The sequence below is a fragment of the Ichthyophthirius multifiliis genome, assembly GCF_000220395.1.
Source record: "Ichthyophthirius multifiliis unplaced genomic scaffold scaff_1120509250956, whole genome shotgun sequence".
NCBI classification, from domain to species: Eukaryota; Ciliophora; class Oligohymenophorea; order Hymenostomatida; genus Ichthyophthirius; species Ichthyophthirius multifiliis.
Window position 1 is genome coordinate 18,171 of NW_004086341.1, and position 24,564 is coordinate 42,734.

General features: G+C 14.5%; 3 protein-coding genes and 1 non-coding gene across 4 annotated transcripts, besides 83 other annotated features; 3 read left to right on the forward strand and 1 right to left on the reverse strand. All coding sequences in view use genetic code 6, as the record gives it.

Moving 5' to 3' along the window:
* The first annotated feature begins 160 nt into the window (after positions 1–160).
* Positions 161–196: a microsatellite.
* A 437-nt stretch (positions 197–633) lies between these two features.
* Positions 634–1,246, forward strand: IMG5_118670 (TB2 HVA22 family protein, putative; the record flags this gene model as incomplete). Its single annotated transcript, XM_004034480.1, has 4 exons — positions 634–815; positions 869–932; positions 988–1,058; positions 1,109–1,246. 4 exons carry the CDS (start codon positions 634–636, stop codon positions 1,140–1,142), a joined length of 351 nt encoding a protein of 116 aa, XP_004034528.1. The 3' UTR covers positions 1,143–1,246.
* Positions 1,222–1,278: a microsatellite.
* Positions 1,247–1,280: a microsatellite.
* Positions 1,281–1,473: 193 nt separating this feature from the next.
* Positions 1,474–1,518: a microsatellite.
* Positions 1,476–1,518: a microsatellite.
* Positions 1,519–1,556: 38 nt separating this feature from the next.
* On the reverse strand, positions 1,557–2,635 carry IMG5_118680 (hypothetical protein). The gene is made up of 2 exons (XM_004034481.1): positions 1,697–2,635; positions 1,557–1,643 (listed from the first exon to the last, which is right to left on the reverse strand). Exon 1 carries the CDS (start codon positions 2,196–2,198, stop codon positions 1,875–1,877), a length of 324 nt encoding a protein of 107 aa, XP_004034529.1. The 5' UTR covers positions 2,199–2,635; the 3' UTR covers positions 1,557–1,643; positions 1,697–1,874.
* Positions 2,636–2,775: 140 nt separating this feature from the next.
* Positions 2,776–2,820: a microsatellite.
* A 147-nt stretch (positions 2,821–2,967) lies between these two features.
* Positions 2,968–3,018: a microsatellite.
* Positions 2,978–3,018: a microsatellite.
* Positions 3,019–3,211: 193 nt separating this feature from the next.
* Positions 3,212–3,265: a microsatellite.
* Positions 3,266–3,433: 168 nt separating this feature from the next.
* Positions 3,434–3,475: a microsatellite.
* Positions 3,476–3,551: 76 nt separating this feature from the next.
* Positions 3,552–3,593: a microsatellite.
* Positions 3,594–4,052: 459 nt separating this feature from the next.
* Positions 4,053–4,084: a microsatellite.
* Positions 4,085–4,341: 257 nt separating this feature from the next.
* Positions 4,342–4,393: a microsatellite.
* Positions 4,351–4,413: a microsatellite.
* A 292-nt stretch (positions 4,414–4,705) lies between these two features.
* Positions 4,706–4,802: a microsatellite.
* Positions 4,803–5,084: 282 nt separating this feature from the next.
* Positions 5,085–5,118: a microsatellite.
* Positions 5,119–5,123: 5 nt separating this feature from the next.
* Positions 5,124–5,204, forward strand: IMG5_118690. Its single transcript has one exon. It is a non-coding gene; the product is annotated as a tRNA-Ser (tRNA).
* A 95-nt stretch (positions 5,205–5,299) lies between these two features.
* Positions 5,300–5,347: a microsatellite.
* A 443-nt stretch (positions 5,348–5,790) lies between these two features.
* Positions 5,791–5,839: a microsatellite.
* A 75-nt stretch (positions 5,840–5,914) lies between these two features.
* Positions 5,915–6,014: a microsatellite.
* Positions 6,015–6,786: 772 nt separating this feature from the next.
* Positions 6,787–6,836: a microsatellite.
* Positions 6,801–6,838: a microsatellite.
* Positions 6,839–7,443: 605 nt separating this feature from the next.
* Positions 7,444–7,498: a microsatellite.
* Positions 7,499–7,770: 272 nt separating this feature from the next.
* Positions 7,771–7,805: a microsatellite.
* A 32-nt stretch (positions 7,806–7,837) lies between these two features.
* Positions 7,838–7,951: a microsatellite.
* Positions 7,898–7,930: a microsatellite.
* Positions 7,930–8,012: a microsatellite.
* Positions 7,982–8,042: a microsatellite.
* Positions 8,040–8,101: a microsatellite.
* Positions 8,048–8,103: a microsatellite.
* A 22-nt stretch (positions 8,104–8,125) lies between these two features.
* Positions 8,126–8,193: a microsatellite.
* A 2,448-nt stretch (positions 8,194–10,641) lies between these two features.
* Positions 10,642–10,679: a microsatellite.
* Positions 10,680–11,205: 526 nt separating this feature from the next.
* Positions 11,206–11,313: a microsatellite.
* A 315-nt stretch (positions 11,314–11,628) lies between these two features.
* Positions 11,629–11,665: a microsatellite.
* A 1,220-nt stretch (positions 11,666–12,885) lies between these two features.
* Positions 12,886–12,929: a microsatellite.
* Positions 12,930–12,932: 3 nt separating this feature from the next.
* Positions 12,933–12,971: a microsatellite.
* A 173-nt stretch (positions 12,972–13,144) lies between these two features.
* Positions 13,145–13,199: a microsatellite.
* Positions 13,145–13,216: a microsatellite.
* Positions 13,152–13,197: a microsatellite.
* Positions 13,165–13,251: a microsatellite.
* Positions 13,211–13,277: a microsatellite.
* Positions 13,220–13,338: a microsatellite.
* Positions 13,266–13,321: a microsatellite.
* Positions 13,278–13,334: a microsatellite.
* A 12-nt stretch (positions 13,339–13,350) lies between the features above and the next one.
* Positions 13,351–13,388: a microsatellite.
* A 282-nt stretch (positions 13,389–13,670) lies between these two features.
* Positions 13,671–13,751: a microsatellite.
* Positions 13,671–13,830: a microsatellite.
* Positions 13,675–13,751: a microsatellite.
* Positions 13,675–13,835: a microsatellite.
* Positions 13,724–13,848: a microsatellite.
* Positions 13,849–13,876: 28 nt separating this feature from the next.
* Positions 13,877–13,919: a microsatellite.
* Positions 13,917–14,032: a microsatellite.
* Positions 13,918–14,008: a microsatellite.
* Positions 13,918–14,010: a microsatellite.
* Positions 13,933–14,013: a microsatellite.
* Positions 13,934–14,033: a microsatellite.
* Positions 14,034–17,768: 3,735 nt separating this feature from the next.
* Positions 17,769–17,880: a microsatellite.
* Positions 17,777–17,866: a microsatellite.
* A 64-nt stretch (positions 17,881–17,944) lies between the features above and the next one.
* Positions 17,945–17,979: a microsatellite.
* A 1,024-nt stretch (positions 17,980–19,003) lies between these two features.
* Positions 19,004–19,042: a microsatellite.
* Positions 19,007–19,052: a microsatellite.
* A 142-nt stretch (positions 19,053–19,194) lies between these two features.
* Positions 19,195–19,263: a microsatellite.
* Positions 19,220–19,279: a microsatellite.
* A 51-nt stretch (positions 19,280–19,330) lies between these two features.
* Positions 19,331–19,496: a microsatellite.
* Positions 19,332–19,440: a microsatellite.
* Positions 19,335–19,438: a microsatellite.
* Positions 19,349–19,518: a microsatellite.
* Positions 19,350–19,525: a microsatellite.
* Positions 19,361–19,516: a microsatellite.
* Positions 19,367–19,539: a microsatellite.
* Positions 19,480–19,541: a microsatellite.
* Positions 19,500–19,549: a microsatellite.
* A 128-nt stretch (positions 19,550–19,677) lies between these two features.
* Positions 19,678–19,710: a microsatellite.
* A 148-nt stretch (positions 19,711–19,858) lies between these two features.
* On the forward strand, positions 19,859–22,303 carry IMG5_118700 (MORN repeat protein; the record flags this gene model as incomplete). Its single annotated transcript, XM_004034482.1, has 4 exons — positions 19,859–19,973; positions 20,065–20,145; positions 20,205–22,040; positions 22,090–22,303. 4 exons carry the CDS (start codon positions 19,859–19,861, stop codon positions 22,296–22,298), a joined length of 2,241 nt encoding a protein of 746 aa, XP_004034530.1. The 3' UTR covers positions 22,299–22,303.
* Positions 20,016–20,060: a microsatellite.
* A 303-nt stretch (positions 22,304–22,606) lies between the features above and the next one.
* Positions 22,607–22,648: a microsatellite.
* Positions 22,649–23,353: 705 nt separating this feature from the next.
* Positions 23,354–23,497: a microsatellite.
* A 149-nt stretch (positions 23,498–23,646) lies between these two features.
* Positions 23,647–23,694: a microsatellite.
* A 398-nt stretch (positions 23,695–24,092) lies between these two features.
* Positions 24,093–24,156: a microsatellite.
* Positions 24,093–24,173: a microsatellite.
* Positions 24,101–24,149: a microsatellite.
* Positions 24,105–24,173: a microsatellite.
* Positions 24,117–24,175: a microsatellite.
* Positions 24,132–24,284: a microsatellite.
* Positions 24,138–24,193: a microsatellite.
* Positions 24,285–24,564: the final 280 nt, after the last annotated feature.

Here is a 24,564-nt window from a genome sequence, read left to right on the forward strand (position 1 = left end):
CTTTTAAAAACATTAATAAAAATAAATTGCTTAATGCATTATAAAATCGATCTATTAAAGGCTTTTTGACTTCAAAGATGTTCATTTTATCTTATTTTTTATTTTATTATTTCTATAGATTATTTAGGATGTAATTTACAAGTTTAAATAATTTAAATAAATATATATATATATATATATATATATATATATATATTTTATAAAAAATAGTATTTTTTTAAAAAAATTATGTTTAATTTTTAATTTTTTGTTGAGTTAATTTTTTAAATTTTATTATTATTATTTTTTATTTATATATTTTTTTAAAAAAAGTTAGTATTTTTTTTTATTTATTTTTTATATTTAAAAAATTATATATAATATCATTATTCAATACAAAAATTAATTTATTTCAAAATAATATAGAAAAAAATATAAATATTTTGTTTAAAGGAAAAAATCTATTATCAATAATAAATATTTTTTTAATAAAAAAATTAAATTAAATTAAGTATTTATTATCAAAATAATATATATTATTTTATATTTATTTTATTTTTCTTATTATAAATTTTATATAAATATTGTTTATTTTCTTATGCAATAAATAAATCCTTTTTTAATATAAAATAAATAAAATAAAATATAAAAAAAATGTTGTGCTGTCTTTGCACTTTATTATGTATTGCATCTTTATATATTTAATATATCTACCCAACATATTAGGTAGTATTAGCTTTCTAAAACAAATAAGAAGACTTACAAAAATGGTTAAGTGTTTGGACTTATATTGGAATGTTATTATTTGTAGAAAGTTATTTATGTTTCATCCCATTGTAATAAAAAAATAAATATGCTATTTTATATTTTTTATAATTTAAATTAAAAGGATACCTGGATATTGGTTAGTAAGAACATTAGTTATATTATGGTTTTATCATGATGAATATAATGTATATATAAACGAATTATATTTTTATGTTTTTATAAAATAATAATAATAAAAAGGGATCTTAATATTTATATGAAAAGTTCATTTCTAAAAACGTTCCTTAAATTCAAAAATTACTTGATCATGTGTAAAATATAATAAATTTATAGATTGTATTATATATTATTTTTTAATTAGGAAATTTATGAAAATCTAACTTAATGATAATTGATGACAAAATAATTAAGAAAAAATAAATAAAGATATAATTTGAGAAATAAATATATTAATTATATAGATTTTTTTTTATTTATTAATTAAAATTTATAAGATATTAAATAATATATATAATAAAATAAATATATATAATTTATAACTTTTTCTTTTTTTTTTTATTTATAAAAAAAAAAATTATATTAAAAATTAAAATAATAGCTAAAAATATATATATATATATATATCTTATATTAAATTAATTTATATATTTTTAATAAAAAAATAAAATAAAATAAAATATATAAAATATTTTAAACTTATATATTTATTTTTAATCTCTTTTTTTTATAAAAAAAAAAAAAAAATAAAAAAAAAAAAAAAATAAAAAAAAATTCCATAAAGTAATCATATTTTTTTTTTTTCTCTTCATTATCTAGAATTAATAAATCTCTTTAAACTACTTTCTTATTCTTTAAGAATATCAAGTATTTAAATTATAATCTTTAATTCTTCGTTTCTAATAAAATAAATAAATATTATAAATAAACAAATAATAAATATAAAAAATACCTTGTTTTGCTTCTTTCTTCATATTATAATTATTAATCATGGCAAAGAGCCTATCTTAATTATTTTTATTCACTAGAATCTTTAATAATTCTATCTTAGAAATCTTTATCACTTTAAGCTTAATTAATAGCCTAATTAAGTAACCCAATATCCCTTTCAACTTCAAGAAGATTTCTTTTCAAATCATCTGAATGATGTTAAGTTAATTCTTAACTATCTAAATTATTTTTTTTTTCTAAATTATAAACTCTTTTTTCCTATTCTAAAGATTCTCCTAATTTTTCCATTATTTAATCACAAATATCCAATATTTTTTATACTGCCAAAGGATCAGCCTATATAGGAGCAGAAGATGAAATCTAAGATAATACCTTAAAAATTCCATTTAAAGATTTCTTATTGAATTTATGATTTTCTGCTATATTATTAAAATGTCTTGAAACTTAAATTAAGTTCTTTTCTGGGATTTACATAAAAGATTGATCTTTTCTAAATTCTCCATGAATAACTTCCTTAGCCCTCATTATAGTATATGAAGCTTTTTCATAATCATCCTAAATGTTTGACCAGTTTTATTCTATTACAATTAATTCTTTTTATAAACGTTCCTTATTTTTTAATAATTCTTTATATTATTCATTATATTCGGAAAATTATAAACTTTTCTAGTCTCTAACTTAACTTTTTACGAATATTTCCTATAATAATTCTTCAGATTTTAACTATGCAGTTTATATTTGGTCTTCTAAATTTTTCAATTCAATACTACAATTATGTTATATTTCATCATTATGAGCAGTATCATCTTCTTGTTCGCGTGTTGCTTAGTCTTTTAAATTATTTAACAAATTTAATGTTTAATCTACTACATTTGTATCCGATAATTAAAGTTATATTGTGTCGAATAACTTTTTCCCAAAAGCTGTTTTATCAAGCTTTATTTTATTTAAATATAAAAATTATGGTATATTTTTTTATTTTATTTTTACTTATTATAACTAAAATATAGTTCTTTATGATTATGTTGTATATGCTTATATAATTAAAATTTAAAATATTACGTATTTTATCATTTATTATTTTCCTTTTCTTATATTTTTTTTTTTCTTTTAATTATATTTTTTAATTTTAAATATATATATATATATATAAACAATTAATATTTAGATTATTTTTCTTATTTAATATTTTATTTTATTAACAAAAAAATACATATATAACAAGAAACGTAAAAATTATTTCTTTATAAAATGTCAAAAACGGATTTTCTTAAAAACGAAAATATAAAAAATAATAAATATATAAAAAAAAAAAATTATATATATATATATATTTTAAAAAAATAATATTAGTTATTTATTAATATAATATACATTTTTTGTAATGATTATATGCTTGTATTTAAAATAAACTTTTAAATAAAAAATATTTTATATAATAATAAAATAAATATATATAAGATATAAAAATTTATTATTTAAATTTTTTTTATATATTAAATTTTAAATTTTAGTTATAATAAATAAAAATATTATTAAATAATATATAAGAAAATAATTTAATAAATATTATAATAGTTGTTATAATATATTAATTTAAAATAATTATATATACATTACATAATTAAATTTAATTTAAAACAATAATTAGCATATTAAATTAAAACTTGAAATCAATTTTTATTTTATTATAAAGTTTGTATATTTAAAAAAATAAATAAAAAATAATTACTTTAATAAAAAATAAAAAAAAATAAAAAAAATTATAAAATAAATAAAATGAAAGATAATTAAAAATTTAAGACATTTATTAATATTAATATAAATAATAATATACATTAATTTAAAGAAATAAAATAAAATATATATTTAATATATAATATATAAATTTTATATATTTTAATGTACAAGTAATCAAAAAAATTATTTAATATATATTTATTAGTATCATTACTTCTTTTTTAAATATTTAATACATGTTTATAAATATTTTTAATGATGAGATCTACATTAATTAGGATTTTTAGTTCTAATAAATTCACTCATTTTTACAAATATTTTTTATTCAGATCTATTTTTTTAGTTTTCATCAATAATAAGATATAAGTTATTAAAAAAGAACTAAAAATAATTATATTATTCTAGTTTATTCCAATGATATTTTATTTATAATTCTTCATTATTTTTATTAAGAAATTCTTAAAGAGAACTTAATTTTTCTTAAATATGTTTTATTATTTTATTTAAAGAAAAATCATTTTTATTAATTAAAAGTTAGAAATTAAAAGATTTTCTTTGTTTTTTTACAAATGTATCTTTTGTTTATTATTTTATATTTTTTTTTCTTTTTTTTATTATATTATTTAAGCATTTTATTATTTAAAGCATTATTCTAGTTTATTAATTTCTTGTTCATGATCTTATTAATATTATTATAAATTCTTAAATTATTAATATATTTCATTATTAATTTCAATATCACTTTGTATTTCTTTTTCTGTTAATAATTTTTCCAAATCAATTTATAATGAGAAAAAATCTTAATTTTTATAATTTTAGTCTGTATTATGGTAAAAACTATAAGATTACTATTATTCTAATTCGGAGTTTGTACAGAAATAGTCAAGGTTTTAATAAGAATACATTTTTAGTTATTTTATTTATATATTTATTTATTGTTATTTTTCTATTAATTTATATATGTTATTTTATATTTATATTAACCATTAATATATAATAGTATAACATACGTTATATAGCATCAGTTTGATATCTTTTATATATTTTTTAAATTTAAATATATTAATAAAATATATTATTATAAAAGCGGCAAAATTAAATTTTTGCTAAAATTTAACTTTTATTATTATTTTTTTTTAAAAAATAAAATTATTTAAAAAAAATGCTTAAATCATAAAAATAAAAATATTAAAAAAATTTTACACACCAAAAAGTAAATAAAACTTGAAAAAATAAAAAAATATAAATAAAAATATTTATATGCTTTATATAAATTTTATAAATATTAAAAATGTATTTTTAAATATTATTTAATTTTTTTAAATCTTTAAAATTTTAAAATAGTATTTTATATTATTATTAATTTTGAGATTTTATTAAATATAATAATATCTAAGAATATTCACAAAAAGAAAATAATTTTATTTTCATAAATATACATAAAAAATAATAACTTATTATTTTTTATATGATTTTAAATATAAATATAAGTTTAAAAATTAAAACTTAAAAAATAATAATATTTTTTTTAAACTAATTTTTATATTAATTTTATTATTTATATATTCAAATATTTTATTTATATATATATAAAAAATGCTAAATTATTTTATTATTTATATATTGTTTAAAAATTAAATAACTAAACTTTATTTAAATTATTTTAGTTATTTAATTATTTTAATATAGACAATTTGTCCGAGTGGTTAAGGAGGAAGACTAGAAATCTTTTGGGTTTACCCGCGCAGGTTCGAATCCTGCAGTTGTCGATTTTTTTTTTTTAAAAAAAATATTATATAAAATTAGCATAAAAATAAATATGCATATAATATTATTTTTAGTTTAAAAATAAAATTAAATTAAATAAAAAAAATATATATATTAAAATAAATAATTATATTTAGAAAAATAAAAAAATCATTTAATTTCTTCTATTTTAGGAAATCTCATTTTTAAATTAGGTATTTTTGTTAATTTTTCTTCAAAAGATTTAATTATTTATTTTTTATTTTTCGTATGAAAGAAAAATTTTTTATCATATTTAATAAAAATGTAATTCATTATAATATTAAATAGCTAATCATATTCATCTTATTATTTATTTTAATAATAATTTTCTAAAGAAATTAAGTTTTTGTATATGTAAATGTCTTAATGGCTATTTTTTTAAACTATATATTTAAATTACTAACTATTTTAATAAATATCTATATATATTTAATTTATTTTTTCTTATAGTTTATTTATATCATCAAGTACAAATTAATTGTAATTTTTTATATTAAACTTAACTAATTCAATTAAAGTTAATTTTAAGTCAGGAATATATTTATAATTTGAATAAATATTCTTATTTAAAAAAAAAATGTATATATATAAAATAAAATTGATATTTATAAAAAAATAAAAATAGAGTACTTTAATAATTTATCTATATATACCGAATTTTTGTTTCATATTTAAATTTTTATATAAAAAAATATTATATATATAAATATATATATATATATTTTAATATATATATATAATTATTAATATATATTCTATATTATAATATATATATATATATATATATATATTTTAATTAACTATATATACACTATTTTAAATGAGAAAAAAAATAACATATAATCAAAATATCAAAATATATATAAATTTTTAAAAAACTTTAACATTTAAAAATATAAAAAAAAATAAAATAAAATGGGAAACGAATAATCATAAAACTTACATTAAAATTAGCCTTCATAATACTATGAATAATAACATTTTCCTCCTGTTGACCGTTTTCGTCCCTCATCAAACAAATATAATAACTACATTTACCCCTAATCAGAAAATTAGCAAATGTAAGATTCATTAAGAAAAAGCAATAATAATCATTCTTAATATTTATAATAATAATAACCTTATTAATAAAAAGAAAACTAACGTTTTAATATGACTGAAGCGAGTATAAATAAAGAAGAAGAAAAAGAGTAAATAGAAATACAGCCATATAAATAATTTAGACCAAGAATGTAAGATATAGATAGCAGACATAGTGTATATTTAGAAAATGTAAATAAAAATGATGAATTACTACGAGAAATAAATAGAACATAGTTCAAAACAGAAGCTTCAATCGAACAAATGAATAAATAAGAAAAATAGTAATTAATTATTAACTAATTAGGTCGTTTAGCTTATTTAGAAGAAAGAATAGAACTGCTTCAAAAAGAAACCAGCAATTAGGTTTTTCACCTTTAATACAAGCATAAAAATATACTCAATTATTAAGCTGATTATAATAAATTAAGAGATGAAACAAGTAAATAAATTGTATGAAAAATATATATTTATTTTTTTATTAAAAAAAAAAAAAAAAAAAAAAAAAAAAAATTTTAAAAAAAAAAAAAAAATTAAAAAAGTTGCACATCATGCTAGAATATATGCATTTGAATAACAAACCAAAATGAAAGATTTTAGCCGAATAAATGATGAAGTGGAAGAAAAAGAAGAATAAACTAAAGCCTTAATCTAAAAAATCAACCTTTAAAGTGAACAATTAGACTATTGGAAATAAAAAGCTAATATAGATGATAATTGTATATCTATTATTACCAATTTAAGGTTTAGAACTTAATATTTAATGTAGGAAAATTAAAGATTATAAGATGCACTTTATTAAGATGAGGAATATGCGGATATTAAGTCAGTTGTATATGATGCTAAATAACTTTAAATGTAATAAGAAATATTTGAAGATGCTGAAAATTTGCTAAGGGATGCGTATGAGTCAGGTACTTATGATAATATAATGAATGATAAATAAACAACTAAAAAAGGTGATTAAAAAATTGAGAGTGTAAAAAAAATTATTAATAATACAGAGATTAAAACTAATAAATAAAAAAGATTAAGTTGATTATTAAATATTTATATATAAATTATTTTTTATAGATAAATTATAAAAAAAGAATAATTTTATTTATATTTTTTGCATATATTTATGTAACTTTTATTGATAATTTTTTTTTTTAAATAAAATTTAAATTTTTTTTTATTAATTCATAAATTAAAAATATAAAAAATAATATTTATTTCACAAAATTATTAATTTAATTTTTAATATTTATCTAAAAATTATTTATAAAAATAAAATTGTTATTTATTAAATGAAGTATCTAAAAAAATATATATTTTGTAAATTATATAATTAAAAAAATATATTTTTCTTATTTTTATTGAAATAAATAATTAAAAATTAATTATATATTTTATTTAAAAAATACAAGAATAAAAAAAAAAAAATTTATTAAAAAAAATTATAAATATTAAAAATTATTTTAATATAATATAAATAAAAAAATAAAATAAAATAAATATAATTATATTAAGCTTTCATGCAATAATAATATTAAATAAATATAACAAAAATGAATAAATAATAATAATAAAAAAATATAATTAATAAAAGAATTTAAAAATAATTAAAAATAAATAAAAATATTAATATATATATATAAATAATAAATATATATATATATATATATATATATATATATTTATATTTAAATTTATATTTATATTTATATTTTTTTTTCTTTTATAATTTTTTTTTATTTATTAATATATATTATTTTATTATATATATCATTTTTTTTATAATTATTTTATTTTATATTAAAATTTTATCTCAAGAAGAATATTATAAGTTATTATTAATTAATATTTATCTTTTTTATAAATTATTTTGATATAATATATTTTTTTATATTTATATTCAAATATGTTTTATCTTCTTTATTTTTATTTAATCTATCTGTAATAAGATTTATTTTTATTTAAAAATAAATTCTTTTTGAAAATTTTATTCTTTGTTTTTTTAATTATTTTCAAAATTTTAAAATTTATAGATTTCTTTTTAATAAACTAATATTAAGAATTCATTTAATAATTTTTATAAATAATCAAAATATTTATTTTTTTATTTTAATTTTTATTACTTATTTTTAATAAATTAGATTATTATTATATTTATTTATTTTATTTCTTCTTATTATACTTTTTTTTTCAATAATTTCTAAGTTAAAATAAGCTATATAGTATTAATAAAATTCAATTATTTAGTAAGTAAAAAATTTATGTTTTTTTTAAATATATAAAAAAACTTAAAAAATTAATTAAAAAATAATTATAAATTTTTAAAATTAATAAAAAAAATGGATTCAGATTATTTATTATATCGTCAAATATTTTGTAATAAAAAGAGTTTAATGAGAAACAGGTTAAGAGCCATATTAAATAGGAAAGCTATAAATAAAACCCGCTAAAAATATTAGGATAATATTTTTTCTATAGAAAATTTCATATAAGATATTTAAGGTAATCTTAGTATTGGATTATAAATAATAAAGCTCAAATGTTATATAAATGAAAATATAGAATATTTCTTAAATAATGTAATACTCAATGAATAAATAATAAATGAATCTATTTATATACTTAAGCATATTTAAAATTAATAAAACAAAGAATTACTTATATCTTTATTCGAATTTCTTTAGTTTTTCTTATCGAAATTCAATAATAATTTATTTATAGAAAAATATTTTCTTTAAAACGGATATATTGAAGATCTCAAAACTCTAATAATTGAAGATGAATAAAATAATTTCAATGAAACAAATATTTAAGTGATTTTTAATTTTGAAATTTATATCTAAATATAATATATATTTTATTAATTTTTTATTTTATATATATATATATAATAAAAAAAAGGCTCTACGTTTGTTAATAATAGTTATATAAAATAATAAATTAGTTGTAGAAAATATTCATAACTCATAATTTCAAAATTATTTGCTTGGAAAATATTCTTAAGCTTTAAAAGATTAATAATCTCTTGACTATTCTCTCTGTATGAAAATTATAATATTTATATAATTATTAATTAATGAAAATATGACATTTCAATAAGCATAATTAGTATATAAAATATATACTTTTTATATATTTTTTATTAAAAAAAAAAATCAGTTTAAAGGATGTATTTATTTTACAGAAAAATTATTTAAAAATTTACTTTAATAAAATTTTCCTCTTTTAGGTTCAAGTATATAAATATTTGGGATGAGCTTATATTCTATTTCACTTCATTTAAAAAAGTATAATATATAGGATTTACCATCTTAAATATGTTTATTATTTAAATCTTTTCAAATACTAAACTATAATGGAGTTTCTTTAGAAGAAAAATTTAACTTAATGAAATACGTGTTAGAAAATATAGATATATTAAGAAAAAACTATATCATGTTTGAAATATCACCCTAATTTCTTTAAATAGCTATTTAATAATAAATGAGTGAAGAAATCTCTACTGTTGTTTATTCTTTAATTTCTAAATTGATAGACCTTGATTAACTTATGTTTGATTATTTTACTTAAAATGATTTTATAAATAAATATATTTTTCTTTTCACAAACTCTTTACATGAAGAGTAAATGTTAAATATACTTTTTTACGTTTTTATTAAGTCATAAAAAGATATGTAAATATTTCCACTTGTCACAGATTAAGTTTTTCTCAAAAATTTAATTAATTTAGGCACACAAAATCTTAATATTTAAATTTAATTTATGGCAATTCGTTTATTATAGTTATGCTTTTAACTTGGATGCTTTGGTGTTTCTTAAGTTTAATAAAATTATTTTGATTTTAATTTTGATTAATAATTATAAATTAACTTTTCACTTGAAAATTAAAATGGCTAACTTAGTGATTAATCCAATAATATTATTTATTAAAATATTTAACAAATATAAGGCTTATCTTTAATAAAAAATTATCTTGATAAAGATGAGACTCCTGAAGATTAACAAAATAGAAATTATATTAGTTTACTTATGAATTATTATTATATAAATTAGTAATGAAAAATTTTATTAATTAGTTTTATATTTAATTTTAATAAAATATAACTAAATAGTAATAATCAAAATAGAATAATTTATATATATAATTTATACATATTTTTTATCAAAAAAACACTTTTTTTTTATTCGGAATTTTTTTAAAGTTTATAGTTTAATTAAATTTATATTTGAAAAATAGAAAAATTAATTAAATTTAAATTATAAATTATCCATACTATCTAATAATATATATAATGCTTTAATTTTATTTTATATTCCAAAAATATAAAAATTTATCGTCTGTAATATTTTTATTAATTTTAATATTTTTAATTATTTTAGGAAAATATTAATTATATTTAAAAGGTTATTTTTACATATATTTAAAATAGGTTTTATGTTTTATTTTTTATGAAAAATATTTATAGATTTTAATAAACTTAATAAATATATTGTCTTAACATAAAATTAAGTAAATTATTTTTAATATTTTATATGGTTAAGAAATTATTTAAATAAAATTTATTTTATTATTTATATGAATATTGTATAAAAGAAAAAATATTTTATAATTTGAATATTTAGTTTTATTTATAAATTTTTATTTTACAAATTAAAAAATATAAAGTAATAATAATAAAAAAAGGATAAATATTATTAAAAAAAATTAATAGAATTAGTATTTTTTTATAAAATAAATAAATAAAAAAAAAATATTTATTAAAAAATAATTCTAAAATAATATACATATAAATTATATATATAATAAATATTAATATATTAAAAATAAAAATAAAAAAAATTAAAAATTAATTAAAATTACATATAAAAAAATAATTAAATATTAAATGTTGTAAAATGTAAATAAAATATAAATATATATATAAATTATATATATTTTTTTTTTTTATAAATATTTTTTAAATTTAAATATTTATAGATTAAATATAATTTTTTTATATTTATTCAAATATTATATTTTTTTATAATTTTTTTTATAATATAAACATAAACTACATTTACATTTTATTTTTTATTTTTTAAACATATATTATTAACATTTTTTTATGTTTAATTCCATTTTTTATATTTTTTTTAAATAAAATTTTTATTTTTTTAATATTTATTAGTACTATAAATTAATTTTTACATTTAATATTGTATTCTTTTTTTTACTTTATTTAAATTTAATAATATTACTTTTATTTTTAATTTTTTCTTTTCTTATTAGTTTTTATAATTTTAAATAATGTAATATATATAAAATTATTAATATTTAAATTATAATTAATATTCCTTATTTTTATATATTCTTATTCTTATTATTATAATAATAAAAAAAATTTATTAAAATAAAAATTAAAAAATATTTAAATAATTACATATAATTTATAGTTTTTAATTTACTATTAAAACTAAATGTTTAATACATAAATAAATATAAAAGTAAAATGAAAAAATTATAATAAATTCTTATAAAATAATTAATATTAAATTATAAAAAATAAATTTTTTGTTAATTCAACGACTATATTCTTAATTATTTCAATATTCTGATTAATAAGAACTATTTTCAGTTTCTTCATCCGAGCTTGTACATAATAGTTATTTTCTTTTTTTTCTTTTATTATTATTTTCCTCTTAATAATTCCTATTTACTTTCTATGTATTTCTTCTTTATTTTTTTTATTAATTTTCATTTTCAAAATATAAATATTATAATTTTTCAATAATAGTTTATCCTGTTTAATTATTAATTCCAAGAATTTTATTGAAATCGTTTTTATTTTCAATTTTTTAATAGAAAAATTGTAATTTTTCATAATCATCCTCGTTTAAATTTGCAACAATTTTTTTCTTTCTCTAATTTTTAATGTTATTTTTAAATACTTCAGGAATTTCTACATCATACTTCTTTTCATAATATAGTAATAATTCGATTTTTTTCTTACAATCTTTTTATTTTTTTTCATTTATTTCTTAAGTTAGGCTTTCTTGTTTAGATTTATATGATGTCTTTTTATTATCTTAGATTGTTTCTTCTATTTATGTTTCTTATTTAATTAATAGTTCAGGAAAAAATCTTTTAGTTTATTCTAGTTAAGGTTTAAATTAGTTCAATAGAATATTATTTTTATCAATTTTTTAATATATATATGATAATTCTAATAAAACTTCACTTACTTATTTAAGTTTGCTTAGTATTTTTTCAGTTTCTTTTTGTTTGTTTATTGAAGTATGTATAAAGTTTATAAATATACTAATATTTTATTATATTAACTTCAAATAGAAATGCTAAATATTTGTATTATTATCATAAGATTGAAAAAGTAAACTATTCAACATATTATCATTTAAATTCATAGTTTTTTTTTTTTTTTTTTCTTACAAAATTATAATTATAATAATATTATTTTGATATTTTTTTTAGAAGAATAAAAATAGTTATTTGAGTAAAAATTTTGATAGAAATTATTAGAAATATTCAATAAAAAAAAAAAGCAATTAAATAATAAATTAAAGGTATTAATTTAATTTACATATACAATTATATAATTAATATTATAATTATTAATATTAATATAATTAATCAAAAATTTATATTATTATTTAAATTTATGTTAATTTTTAAAAAATAAAATTATTATTATTAATATATTATACGTGTGAATTTTTTTAATTAACTAAAGGCAAATATTTTATTTTTATTTTAAATAATAATTATACTAACATTCTTTAATTAATAATTATTAAAATTATTTAACAATAAAAGAACAAAAAAAATTAAATTTAATTTTTTAATACCAATATTAAATAAAAAAGTATATAATATAAATAATAAAAATATTAAATAAATAATATATTATATTACTAATAATAATTAAATAATATAATAATTTTAAAAATATAATTTATTAATTTAAAAAATATAATAATAAATATATAATATATTAAATATTAAATTATATATATATATATATTATATAATTTATATAATTTGATATAAATTATTTTAATGATAAATTTTAAAATTTAATATAAATAATAAACTAAAATATGTTTTAAATATTTTAATAATTAATAAACTTTCGCAAAAATATTAATAAATCTAAATTATTTGATATTAATAAAAGTTTTTGATTGTAGTTTTTTTTTTTATATTAATTTAAAATATTTAAAATTTTAGCTTTTAGTTTTTAAGATAAGTAATTTTCATAACAATTTCATAATTATTTTTTATATTTATACATTATATAGGATTTTTTTAAAAAAAAATATTTTATATATTTTTATTTTCATATAAAAAATTAAAAAAAAAAAATTACTATTTTTAATAAAATAAAAAAATAGTAAAAATAAAAAACATAATGAAAATAAAAAATTAAAAAAATAAAAAAAATATAAATAAAAAATTATATTAAAAATAAAGAATATATAAATTAATCAATAGTAAAAATTAAAAAAATATATAAAAAAAAATTTAAGAAAAAAAAATAAATAAAAATTAATTTAAAGGATAAATTAATTATAAATACACAAAAAAAAAAAAATTATAATAAATAAAAATATTTATAAAAATATATATTAATATTTTTATATATTTTATATTTATATATTATATATTTATAAATTTATATATATATATTTTTATTTAAATATATTTATATATTTTATTATATATGCATATATATATTAAAATATAATCATATAATTTCAGTTTCATCTTCTATTCTTTATTATTCATAATTTTTAAATTCATTTTAATATGCATTAATTAGTTAACTTATTTCGAAACTATTACCTGTATTAAATCTTAATTCAATATTATCATAAAACACAAATGTGGCAGATTATGGAAAAGCTTTTATCTCTTTTACATTAGAAATAGTATTTTAGAATATGACATTTTTTTTCTCCTCATTAATTATTCTAAAATATTTTTAATTAATACATACATAAACCCAATCTTCTAATAAAATATCCCATTATTTAGCTTATTTGAGTGTTTTTGAATAAGACTACACATAAAATAAACTTGATCCATAAAGAAAATTTCCTTAAATAGAATTAAGTAATAAAACTGAACTTATTTTTACAAAATTTCCTTTATATTATATTTCTATTCCGCTGCTAATATTTTTGATTTCATCTTTGATAGTTTCTATATATAAAATTAAATTATCTATCCAAACCTATTCATTTTATTATTTAAAAACAATAACTGGTAAAAAAGACTTCATATATTTAGCCAGGAAATTCTTTTATATATTATCTATACTCTCTTAATGATATATCAATAGGAAAAAAGCACCATATAGGTAATATTCTTCCATTTTTAGTATATATTTTGTCTATTTGATCTCATAATATACTTAAGCAACTATTAAAGTCAATAAAACAGGGTCTGTAGAGTAAAAATCATTCGATATCCATAAATATTTCACCATTTTTATTTTAAATGAAGGCCTTTTTTTTATTCCTAAGGATGAATATAATACGTTTTTTAATTTTTGGGATATTTCCTCTTCTTCTTCTTTTATTATTTTATAAAGTTATTCGTGTAAATCGAGTGTTTTAATGCTTTTGTTGTCATATTAAATTTATAAACGGAATTCTTGGAAAACTTAAAGACCTATTTTTTGAGCTAAAATACCTATAATTTTCTATGTATTAGCCTGTTTTTCCATTTTTAAATCGAAAAATCTATCATCTAATAGATATATGGTTATTTTAAAGAATTCACTATTTAAATAGGAAGAAGCAGATGATAAAAAGGAGGAAATTTTGGAAATATTGTCTTCATTTTATTTTAAAATTTTTTCTATTTAAGAACTATTTTATTCGTGGAAATCAAAAAAATTAACCGGCAAGCCCAAAAAACTTAAAAAGAGTTCGGATTTCCCACTTTAGAGTATAATTTATGGATTTTCAAGTATTTTTTATAAAAAATTCTCAATTTATAATTTCCTTTCTTCAATAACTTTAGTTTTCAAATTAGTTAAAAAATTTAAATTAGATAAATGAGGTAATATTATTTTTAATTCTTTCATATTTTTTTAAATAAACTCTTCTAATTTAACCATTTCCGAATATCTTAAAAAAATCTTATTTTTTTGTAAATTTTACCCCTTTTTTAGAATTATTTCGATTATATAAACTGTATATTTATTCTTTATTTTTGTATACGAAAATCTCTATTCAGTACCTATAATATTAACTTAGATAAAAAAAGAATTTTCCGGTAATTTTATTTATAAATTTTTTATTATTTAAGTATATATTTTTTATATTATGGCATTTTTTTAATCTTTTGTGTTTACAGAAAATATTAAAATGTCGTTTTTACCAATAATTTTTATTAAATTTTGAAAATATTTAAAATCTTCTAAATTTTATAAAGTAGAATATTCATTTAAAATAAGTAATTTATAAAATTTTTCTTTTTTAAAATAAATTTCTTCTGATGTATTTTAATTATCATTATCATTTTATTTTTTAACACTAATTAATAAAAATTACGTAAAAAAATACACTTCTACATTTTTTTCTTTATTTTCTTAAAAAATATACATTTTTTCACTCCATAAAAAACTATTTTTTTCCAAAAAAAATTCTTTAATTTATTTCTCGTTTTCAAATAAATTCCATAGATTTTCCTTTATTTCTAAAGTGAATTTTCTCCATAATTTCTCACTCATTTTTTTCTTTATATATTTTTCCATTTAATTATTGTTTTCTTGACAAATTTCTTAAAATTTCTTCACTCCCTATTCTATATTTTCATAATCAATATCATCTTTTTCACTATATTTTAACATATCCTATAATAAAAGGATATATCTGGGAATTTGTTAAACAGGTTTTATCATTATTGAGTCTAAATATAGTCCTTTTTGTTCCTTTTATTTCATAAAAGTGTCTAATTATTCATTTTATTATCTATTTGTTTCCACTAATTTTTATGAATTCTCATAATTATTCAAATAATCCTAATAAACTGCGAATCTAGGGGCATAGTCAACACAAATTTTAGCTGAAAAAGGTTTAATAGAGTTCATTTTTTATAGGAAAAAAGTACTAAGTTCGAAAATTTAATCAACATTAGAAAATATTTTCTAAAGTTTTTGTTAATTGAAAAATTTAAGATTATCAAATGGAATATTAAATTCATTTTTCAAAATTTTCAAACTATCATTATATTTTTATTCTTTTTAAATTAATTCATTAATTATATTTTATTTATATTTAAAACGCTAAAATTTAATTTTATATTTTCTTCTAATTAATCTTCCCTTAAATAAAGCTTATATTTTTACGATTTACTTATAAAATATAGTATCTTATTTGATTTTTGTTTAAATATCTTAAGAAATTATTGATATTTCGGAATTTAATACGTTTTTTTATTTTCCGATTACTTTTTTAGATATTGTCGATAAAAATTATGAAAAATTGGAACTTTTTACATCCGACATAGATACACTATTATTTTCGCCTATATTTATTTAGTATTATTTACTTTTTTTATATTTTATATTTTACATAATTAACTTAGTTCATCATTATCATTATCTTTTTATTTTATATTTACGTCCATTTTTTTTTTTATTTATTTGGAAATAATAATAATTAATAAACTAATTTATTATCATTAAAATTTATAATGGATTTATAATGTTATTAAGTTTTTTTATAAGATATAAATATATATTTACGTTATGCATTTAATAAAATAATATATTTAAAGATATATATTTTTAAGTGTATACCTTTTTTTTATTTGATTGAAATAAAAAATCAAAATCAAATAAAACAATTAACATATTAAATAATATTTTTAATACATAAACTATGTATTATTTAATAAACATTATCAATTAAAAAAATAATAATTATACTTTTTTTATTATAAAAAAAATTATAAATTTAAATAAAAAATTATGGAACATATATGTAAATAATATTTGTATTGTATAAAATGTTCAAAAAATGCTTGCCAAATATGCCATATAAATTTACAACATGAAGATTACATAATTGATATAGACTAATGTTATACCTAAAATATTAATATACTTACTTAAAACACATAAGATTACGCTATAATATAAAAGAGCCTTGAATAAATCAAAAATACATGTGAATTACATATATAATAATTAAGTGCAACAATAAATAATATATTTTTTAACAGCAGAATAATTGATCTATATAAAGAAAAAAATTACACTAAATTTATACAGTTATTATTAAAAAACTATAATTATATTTCTCAAAATAAATTAGAACTAAAGCATAATAGAAACTTATAAATAGATAAAAATTTTATGTAAGAAAATTTTTATTAATCAATATAAACATTAAATGAATATTTCTAACATTAAATCAACTTTATAAGTAATATTATACTATAAAATATTCAAGATACCTAATAAATATAATAATAATAATAATAATAATAATAATAATAATAATAATAATAATAATAATAATTTTAATTTTAATAATAACATTTATAATAATAATAGCAAGTATAATAATTATTATTAAAGTAATAATAAATTCCATAAGAAATTTTAATTAAAAAAACTAATTGTATATAGTCTTGTTTAAATAATGAAATTGTTTAAAATAATAAATCCATAAATAATGATAATAAAAACGATCATTTTAACTTTATAGCCTTTAAAAATACATAAATATATAATATTTAAACATTTTCTTTATTAGATTTGAATATGTGTAAAGAAATATGTCAATAAAAACAGGTAGTAGTTTGCTTTTCGTTTTAAAAATAGATAAAAATATTATTTTTTGATGAAATTAATTAAAAATTCAATGAAATAAAATAACATATATTCTAAAATGACCAATATGAAGGAAATATAAAAAAATTTAAATAAATACATTTTGGCACTAAAAATATTATTTTTGTACTTTTATTCAGTGGTGAAATATATGTTTGGAAAAGTAATTAATAAATGAAACTTTTCTATAAAAACGTAAGTGATTTCGATATTATTATTAATAAAAATAGTCTTTTTTGTATAATATACACTTTCAGTTAATAAATAGTTATGTATAATGCCAAATAAGGGACTAAAATCGATATTTTTCATACTAAATAGTGCTCTTAATTAATTTCTTGGATAAATAGTAATAATATATATATTTCATTTATACATAATAATAATTTTTGTGCTCTTCTTTTACATAAAAATAAAACTGAAGCGGAAAAATGCGAAATATTATATGAAACAACAACTTATGACTTATAAGCTATTAGTAATTTAAAATATTATAAAGAAGATTAAGTTATATGTACCAGTCCTAAAGGAGACTTATATATTTTCGATATATAGAGCTAATAATAAACTTATATAAAATATAAAAGAGCTTAAGAAAACTAATAAATAGAATTACTAGATTTATAAATTTTTGAAAATAAATATGTATTTATGTGTTTTAATAACCTTATAAGAATTAAAAATTTAAGAAATTTATATCTTCCTTAAACTATTTTTAAATGCGCTTCTATGGAAATAAAAAATAATAATTTTATTATTTATTATTTAACTTATAAAGATGATTCTATATAGATACATAATATTTAATTCTGATAAAATAAAATAAAATAAATAATATATTTTAATTTTATTTATTAATATATATATATATATATATATTATATATATATATATATTTTATTTATAAGTTATTATTATTATAAAATTTTTAAAATTTATTATTCTATATTGTTCATCAACATATATATTAATTATTTTTCATATTATTATTTAGAAAATATTTTTTAATTAATAGGTTACATAATTTTATAATATGTATTATTTTTATTATATATATATAATATTAGAAAAAAAATATATATTATATTTATAATAAATATAATATATATTATAATTTTTATATTTATTATATAGACTTAAAAAAATTAAAATATAATGTATTTGGATACAAATAATAGTATATAATTTATATTATTTTAATTTTTTTTTTTATATATTTATTTTTTATATTTAATATTATATTTTTTTATTTATTATAGTTTTTTTTAATATTATATTTTTTTTTTTTTTATATTTTTTATTATACATCTTTTTTTTTATATAAATATTATATTATATTTTATATTTTATTTTATTTAATATATTTATTTTTATTTAATTTAATTAATTTATTTTAAATTAATATACAAAATTAAATTATAATAATAATATTTTATTTAATATATCCATAATATGAAGAATAAAATAAAATTTAATAATTAATTTATTTTAAAAATTATACAAATACAAATAAATATGTACTCTATTTTATATTCAAATAAAAATTAAATTCAAATATAAATTATTCATACTAATTATATTAATTTTGTTTTTCTTTCCTTTCATTATATAAATTGAAATAAAAATAAATAATTTTTATCTTTTTAAAATCAATAGAAATACAAAAATAAAACAAATATAAAATAAATTTTTTAAAATATATATATAAAAAAATGGGAAATTAGTGCTGTTCTTAAAGCGAAGCATAAAATTAATAACCTTAAACAAACATTCCAAACAATTTTACCGAGGAATAAGCTGAATAAAATTTATAAGCCAATTAACATTGTAAAATATAATAAAAAAAATACTTATATATATTATTATTATAAAAAATTATGAAAAAATAAAAAAATTAAAAATAAAATAAAAAAAATAGAAGTAGAAGTACAAGTTCATGCAAATTAATAGGATGAAAATGAGGTGTTAGAAGGTATAGAAAATACAATATAAGTAGATGGTAAAAAAAAAAAAAATAAGAAAAAAAAATTTAAATTAAATAAATATTTAAAAAATTAGAAAAAAAATTCAAAATAGAATTATAATCACTCCGGGAAGCTCTTTAAAAAGCTGACGCATTTAAAGAAATATTCTATAATAGTTAAAATTTAACACGAACAATATATGAACTTGAATAAATATTAAACTATTTTAGCAAAACAATAGTAATTCCTTTACATATCCTTAATGTAAAATCTGATCTTTTAGGCCTTTATGGCGACTTATAAAATTTCAGATCTTTCCATTCCCGTTTTACTTTAGAAAAATCATTTTACGAGCACCTTCCTGCAATAACTCAACTTTTAAATTTTATAAAAAATTTTATTTCCTCAAATTCTAAATACATAGAAAAAGGTGTCATAAATTACTAATAATTAGTTTTTGATTTAAATACTGATTAAAATTTTGATGAATCTTATAATAAAATAAAACTCTTAAGAAGTGCCTAAAATGAAGTTTCTGGTACAAACTTTTCCACTTTACCCAATTATTTATATGTGGCCTTGAAAGATAAAAAAGGTTTCGAATTATGGGAAACAATACTTCCTTACTAATTTGAAGTTTCGAATAAAGATTTTGTAGAAGTATATATAAACGAGACCTATAGTTTTGATGTAAAAGATAAAATATTAGCCCTATTATATAGTATGGACTTAAATAACGACTAAAGGATTGATATTTACCAATTTCTTTCATTTGTGGAAAGTTTCGACAATTATTTTGACAATGACGGCCGCATAATTATCGAAAAATTAGATGAATTATAAAGCCTAATCCATGTTTAAAGATTTCCTCCTAAATAAAATGTTAGTAAGTAAAACTGCTACGTTTACTAATCTGGAATGGAATATGAAGGAATTATGAACGATAAAGGTGAAAGGACTGGACATGGAGTTTTAAAAGATGAAGAATATGAATTTCAAGGCGAATTTTTGAACGACCTTCCTCACGGAAAAGGTATTGAAATAAGAAAAAAAGTAAAATATGAAGGAGATTTTTTAAATGGACTTTACCATGGATAAGGTACTTTGAGCTTTCCTAATGGAAGATCATATACAGGAAATTTTATAAATCATTAATTTCATGGACAAGGGGAATTAATAGGCGATGATGGTATAAGATATAAAGGAGAATGGAAAAACGGGTAATTGGAAGATGGAGTAATTACTTATCATGACAATTCTTATTACATAGGAAAAATCAAAAAGAACTTTTTTAAAGAAGGTAAAGGAATATTTTACAGCGGAGAATATTCATATACAATTTTTGAAGGAGAATGGTATTAAGATAAGCCTTTTCAATGCAAACAATTCAGTCTAGATGACGGAGTTACAATGATTTATTAAGGACAATTCAATAATTATTATATAGAAGGAAAAGGTTCTAGATTTTATGCTGACGGAAGTGTCTATGAAGGGGAAATGTTAAGAGATAAAAAACAAGGGGAAGGTACATGTACTTATAAAGACGAGTCTATGTTTACTGGTATTTGGGAAAATGACTTCTAGGTAGATGGAACTTATTATTATAATAAGAAAAATCTTAATAATTACTACAAGGGTACTTGGTAGAATGGAATTTAGAATGGAAAGGGAAAACATTAATACCCGTCAGGAGGTATTTATGAAGGTGAAATTTAAAATAATAAAAGACATGGATATGGAGTTTATAAATACTCCAATGGCAATGTCTATGATGGATAATGGGTTGAAAATAATTAATAAGGAGATGGAAAATTCATCTTTTCTTCAGAAGGAGATGGTAGTGGAGATGTTTATTACGGGTAATTTGATAAAGGGAAATTCTAAGGATTTGGACATTACATTTATAAGAAATCTAATAAATAATATATCGGTATTATTTTTTTGTTTTATTATTATTTTTATTTAATTAAAAAAAAAAGGGTTTTGGAAAAACGATATGTGGGAAGGACATGGAAAATTCATCAATGGTGATGGAAATATAATTAAATGTGGTATTTGGAAAAATGATAAATTAGAAACTGCAGGTAATGAAAAAGATCTTGATTTCCCTTAAAATTGGTAATAGTATAAAATTAATTTAGATGATTTAAATCGTGTTTAACCAAATTCTCAGTAAAATAATGTTTGACATGTATGATTTAAAAAGAAAATGGAGGATAAAAATTTTTAAAAATAAAATTTAATTATTTATTTTTTTATTATAATTATAAAAATAATGAATTATATATATATATTATTTTAGATAAGAATTTTGAAATTATATTATTATGATAAATTAATTAAATATTAAAATAAATATTTTATATTCATAATAAAAAAATAATATTATTTTATATATTAACTAAAGTATAAAAAAAAAAAATTCAAACATATATTTAAATAAACTAAATCTTATGTATATATATTTATGATTTTTTAACTTTTCATATTTATTGATAATTTTTTTTGTATTAATTAATTTTTTATTATAATTAATTTAAAAATATATTTATTTCATCATTCTTTTTATTCGAATCAACAAAATTATAATTAATTTAATGTATTTAATGTTCAATAAAATCAAAATTATTATTATTATAAAGGTATTCAAAAGAATCAATTTACTAGTTTTTCTATTTTATTTTTTATTCATATTCTTCTTAAACTTCCTATAATATTTACTAGAAATCCTCTAATTCTTAATTTGATTATTATATAGTTTAATCTTTATCTTTAATTTTATTTTCTAAAGTTTATATTTTTATATTTAACTTAACAATTTAATTTTCTAATTATTAAATTTTAAGTAAATTTAATTAATTAGTTTATTACTACTAATTTTAGACAGCTTAGTTTTCACAATTATTTTAATCTTACTATATTTTCAAAAAATTAATATTTAGCTACTCTAGTTATGTTTTTAAATTATTATTTTCATTATTCAATTATTGAATTACTTTAAGACTTTCATCTTTTTATAATTCTAACTATTAAATTACTACTTTAAACTATTCAATTGATTTAAGATTTTAATTGTTTTATAATTCAGTTTTTTATAAATTGATTTTCAATGATTAAATTAATTGCAAGTTTTCATTCTTTTATTATTCGAATTTCTAAACTTAATTTTTAAATTATTAAATTTCTTACAAACATTCATTATTTTATATTTAAAATTTTTAAATTTAATTCTTTAATTATAAAATTTATTTTAAGTTTTCAGTTTATTGTTATTCTAATTTTTAGACTTCATTTTTTTAAAATTCTATTTATTTCAAATTTTCGGTTTTTTATTATTCAAGTTTTAGGCTTTCGATTTTTAACTATTCGATTTATTTTAAATTTTCATTTCTAATTTTTTCCAATTATTAATTTTCATTTTTAAGAAATTCAATATATTTAAAGTTTTCGTTTTTTAAAGATACAGTATTATTTATATTTTCATTTTAAAATTATTCAATTTAATTTAAGTTTATAATTTTCATTTGTTCAATTTATTTAATATTATCTAATTTTACTTATTCTAATTTTAAATTATCATAATTCAATTTTTCGATTAATTTTAAATTTTCATTTTAAGTATTTTTTAATTATTAATATTGATATATTAATTTTTTATTTTCATTTTATATTTATTCATTTATTTCAATAAATTATATATTATCTTTATTTAATTCAGTTATTTTTAAAGCAGATTATTATAATTATTGTTTTAAATCTTCAGATTCAATATTTTACTTTTCAATTTATAATTAATAACTTAAAGCTAAATCTTAACTTTATTTTAATAATTATTAATATTTCAACAATTCTTATTTAAATATTTTTTATTAAGACTAATCTTTTTCTACAAAGCTTTAAGTTAAATAATCTTTAATTTGTGATATAGTAGTTGATATTTGTTCATTTTTTTCATCAAACTATTGTTAAAATCTCAAAACCTAAAAATATTATAAATAATAAAAAAAAATATATATTAATAATAAAAATATATATAATATATATAAATATATATATATAAATATATATGTTTATATGTATATAAACATTTTAAATTAATTTAAATAAATATTATTTTAAATATATAAAAATATCTATATAAATATAATATCATATAATTTATTTTTAAATATATTATTTTTATTTATTTTTTATAAAATATTATAAAATTACATCTTCTTCTAATTATTATTTTTCTTTTATTAATTTAATAATGTTTTGTTGCTGTATACTTTTTTCATTTTCAATTTTTTTTTATTTTTCTTCCATTTCTTTAACTTTATTATTTTACTTCTCTATTGTTTCATTCAGATTATTTTTATCTTCATTTAATTATTATATTTTTTAGCTAAGATTTTTTTAAGATTTTTCTTTTACTTTCATTGCATTTTCTAATTCTTTTTAAAGTTTAATTA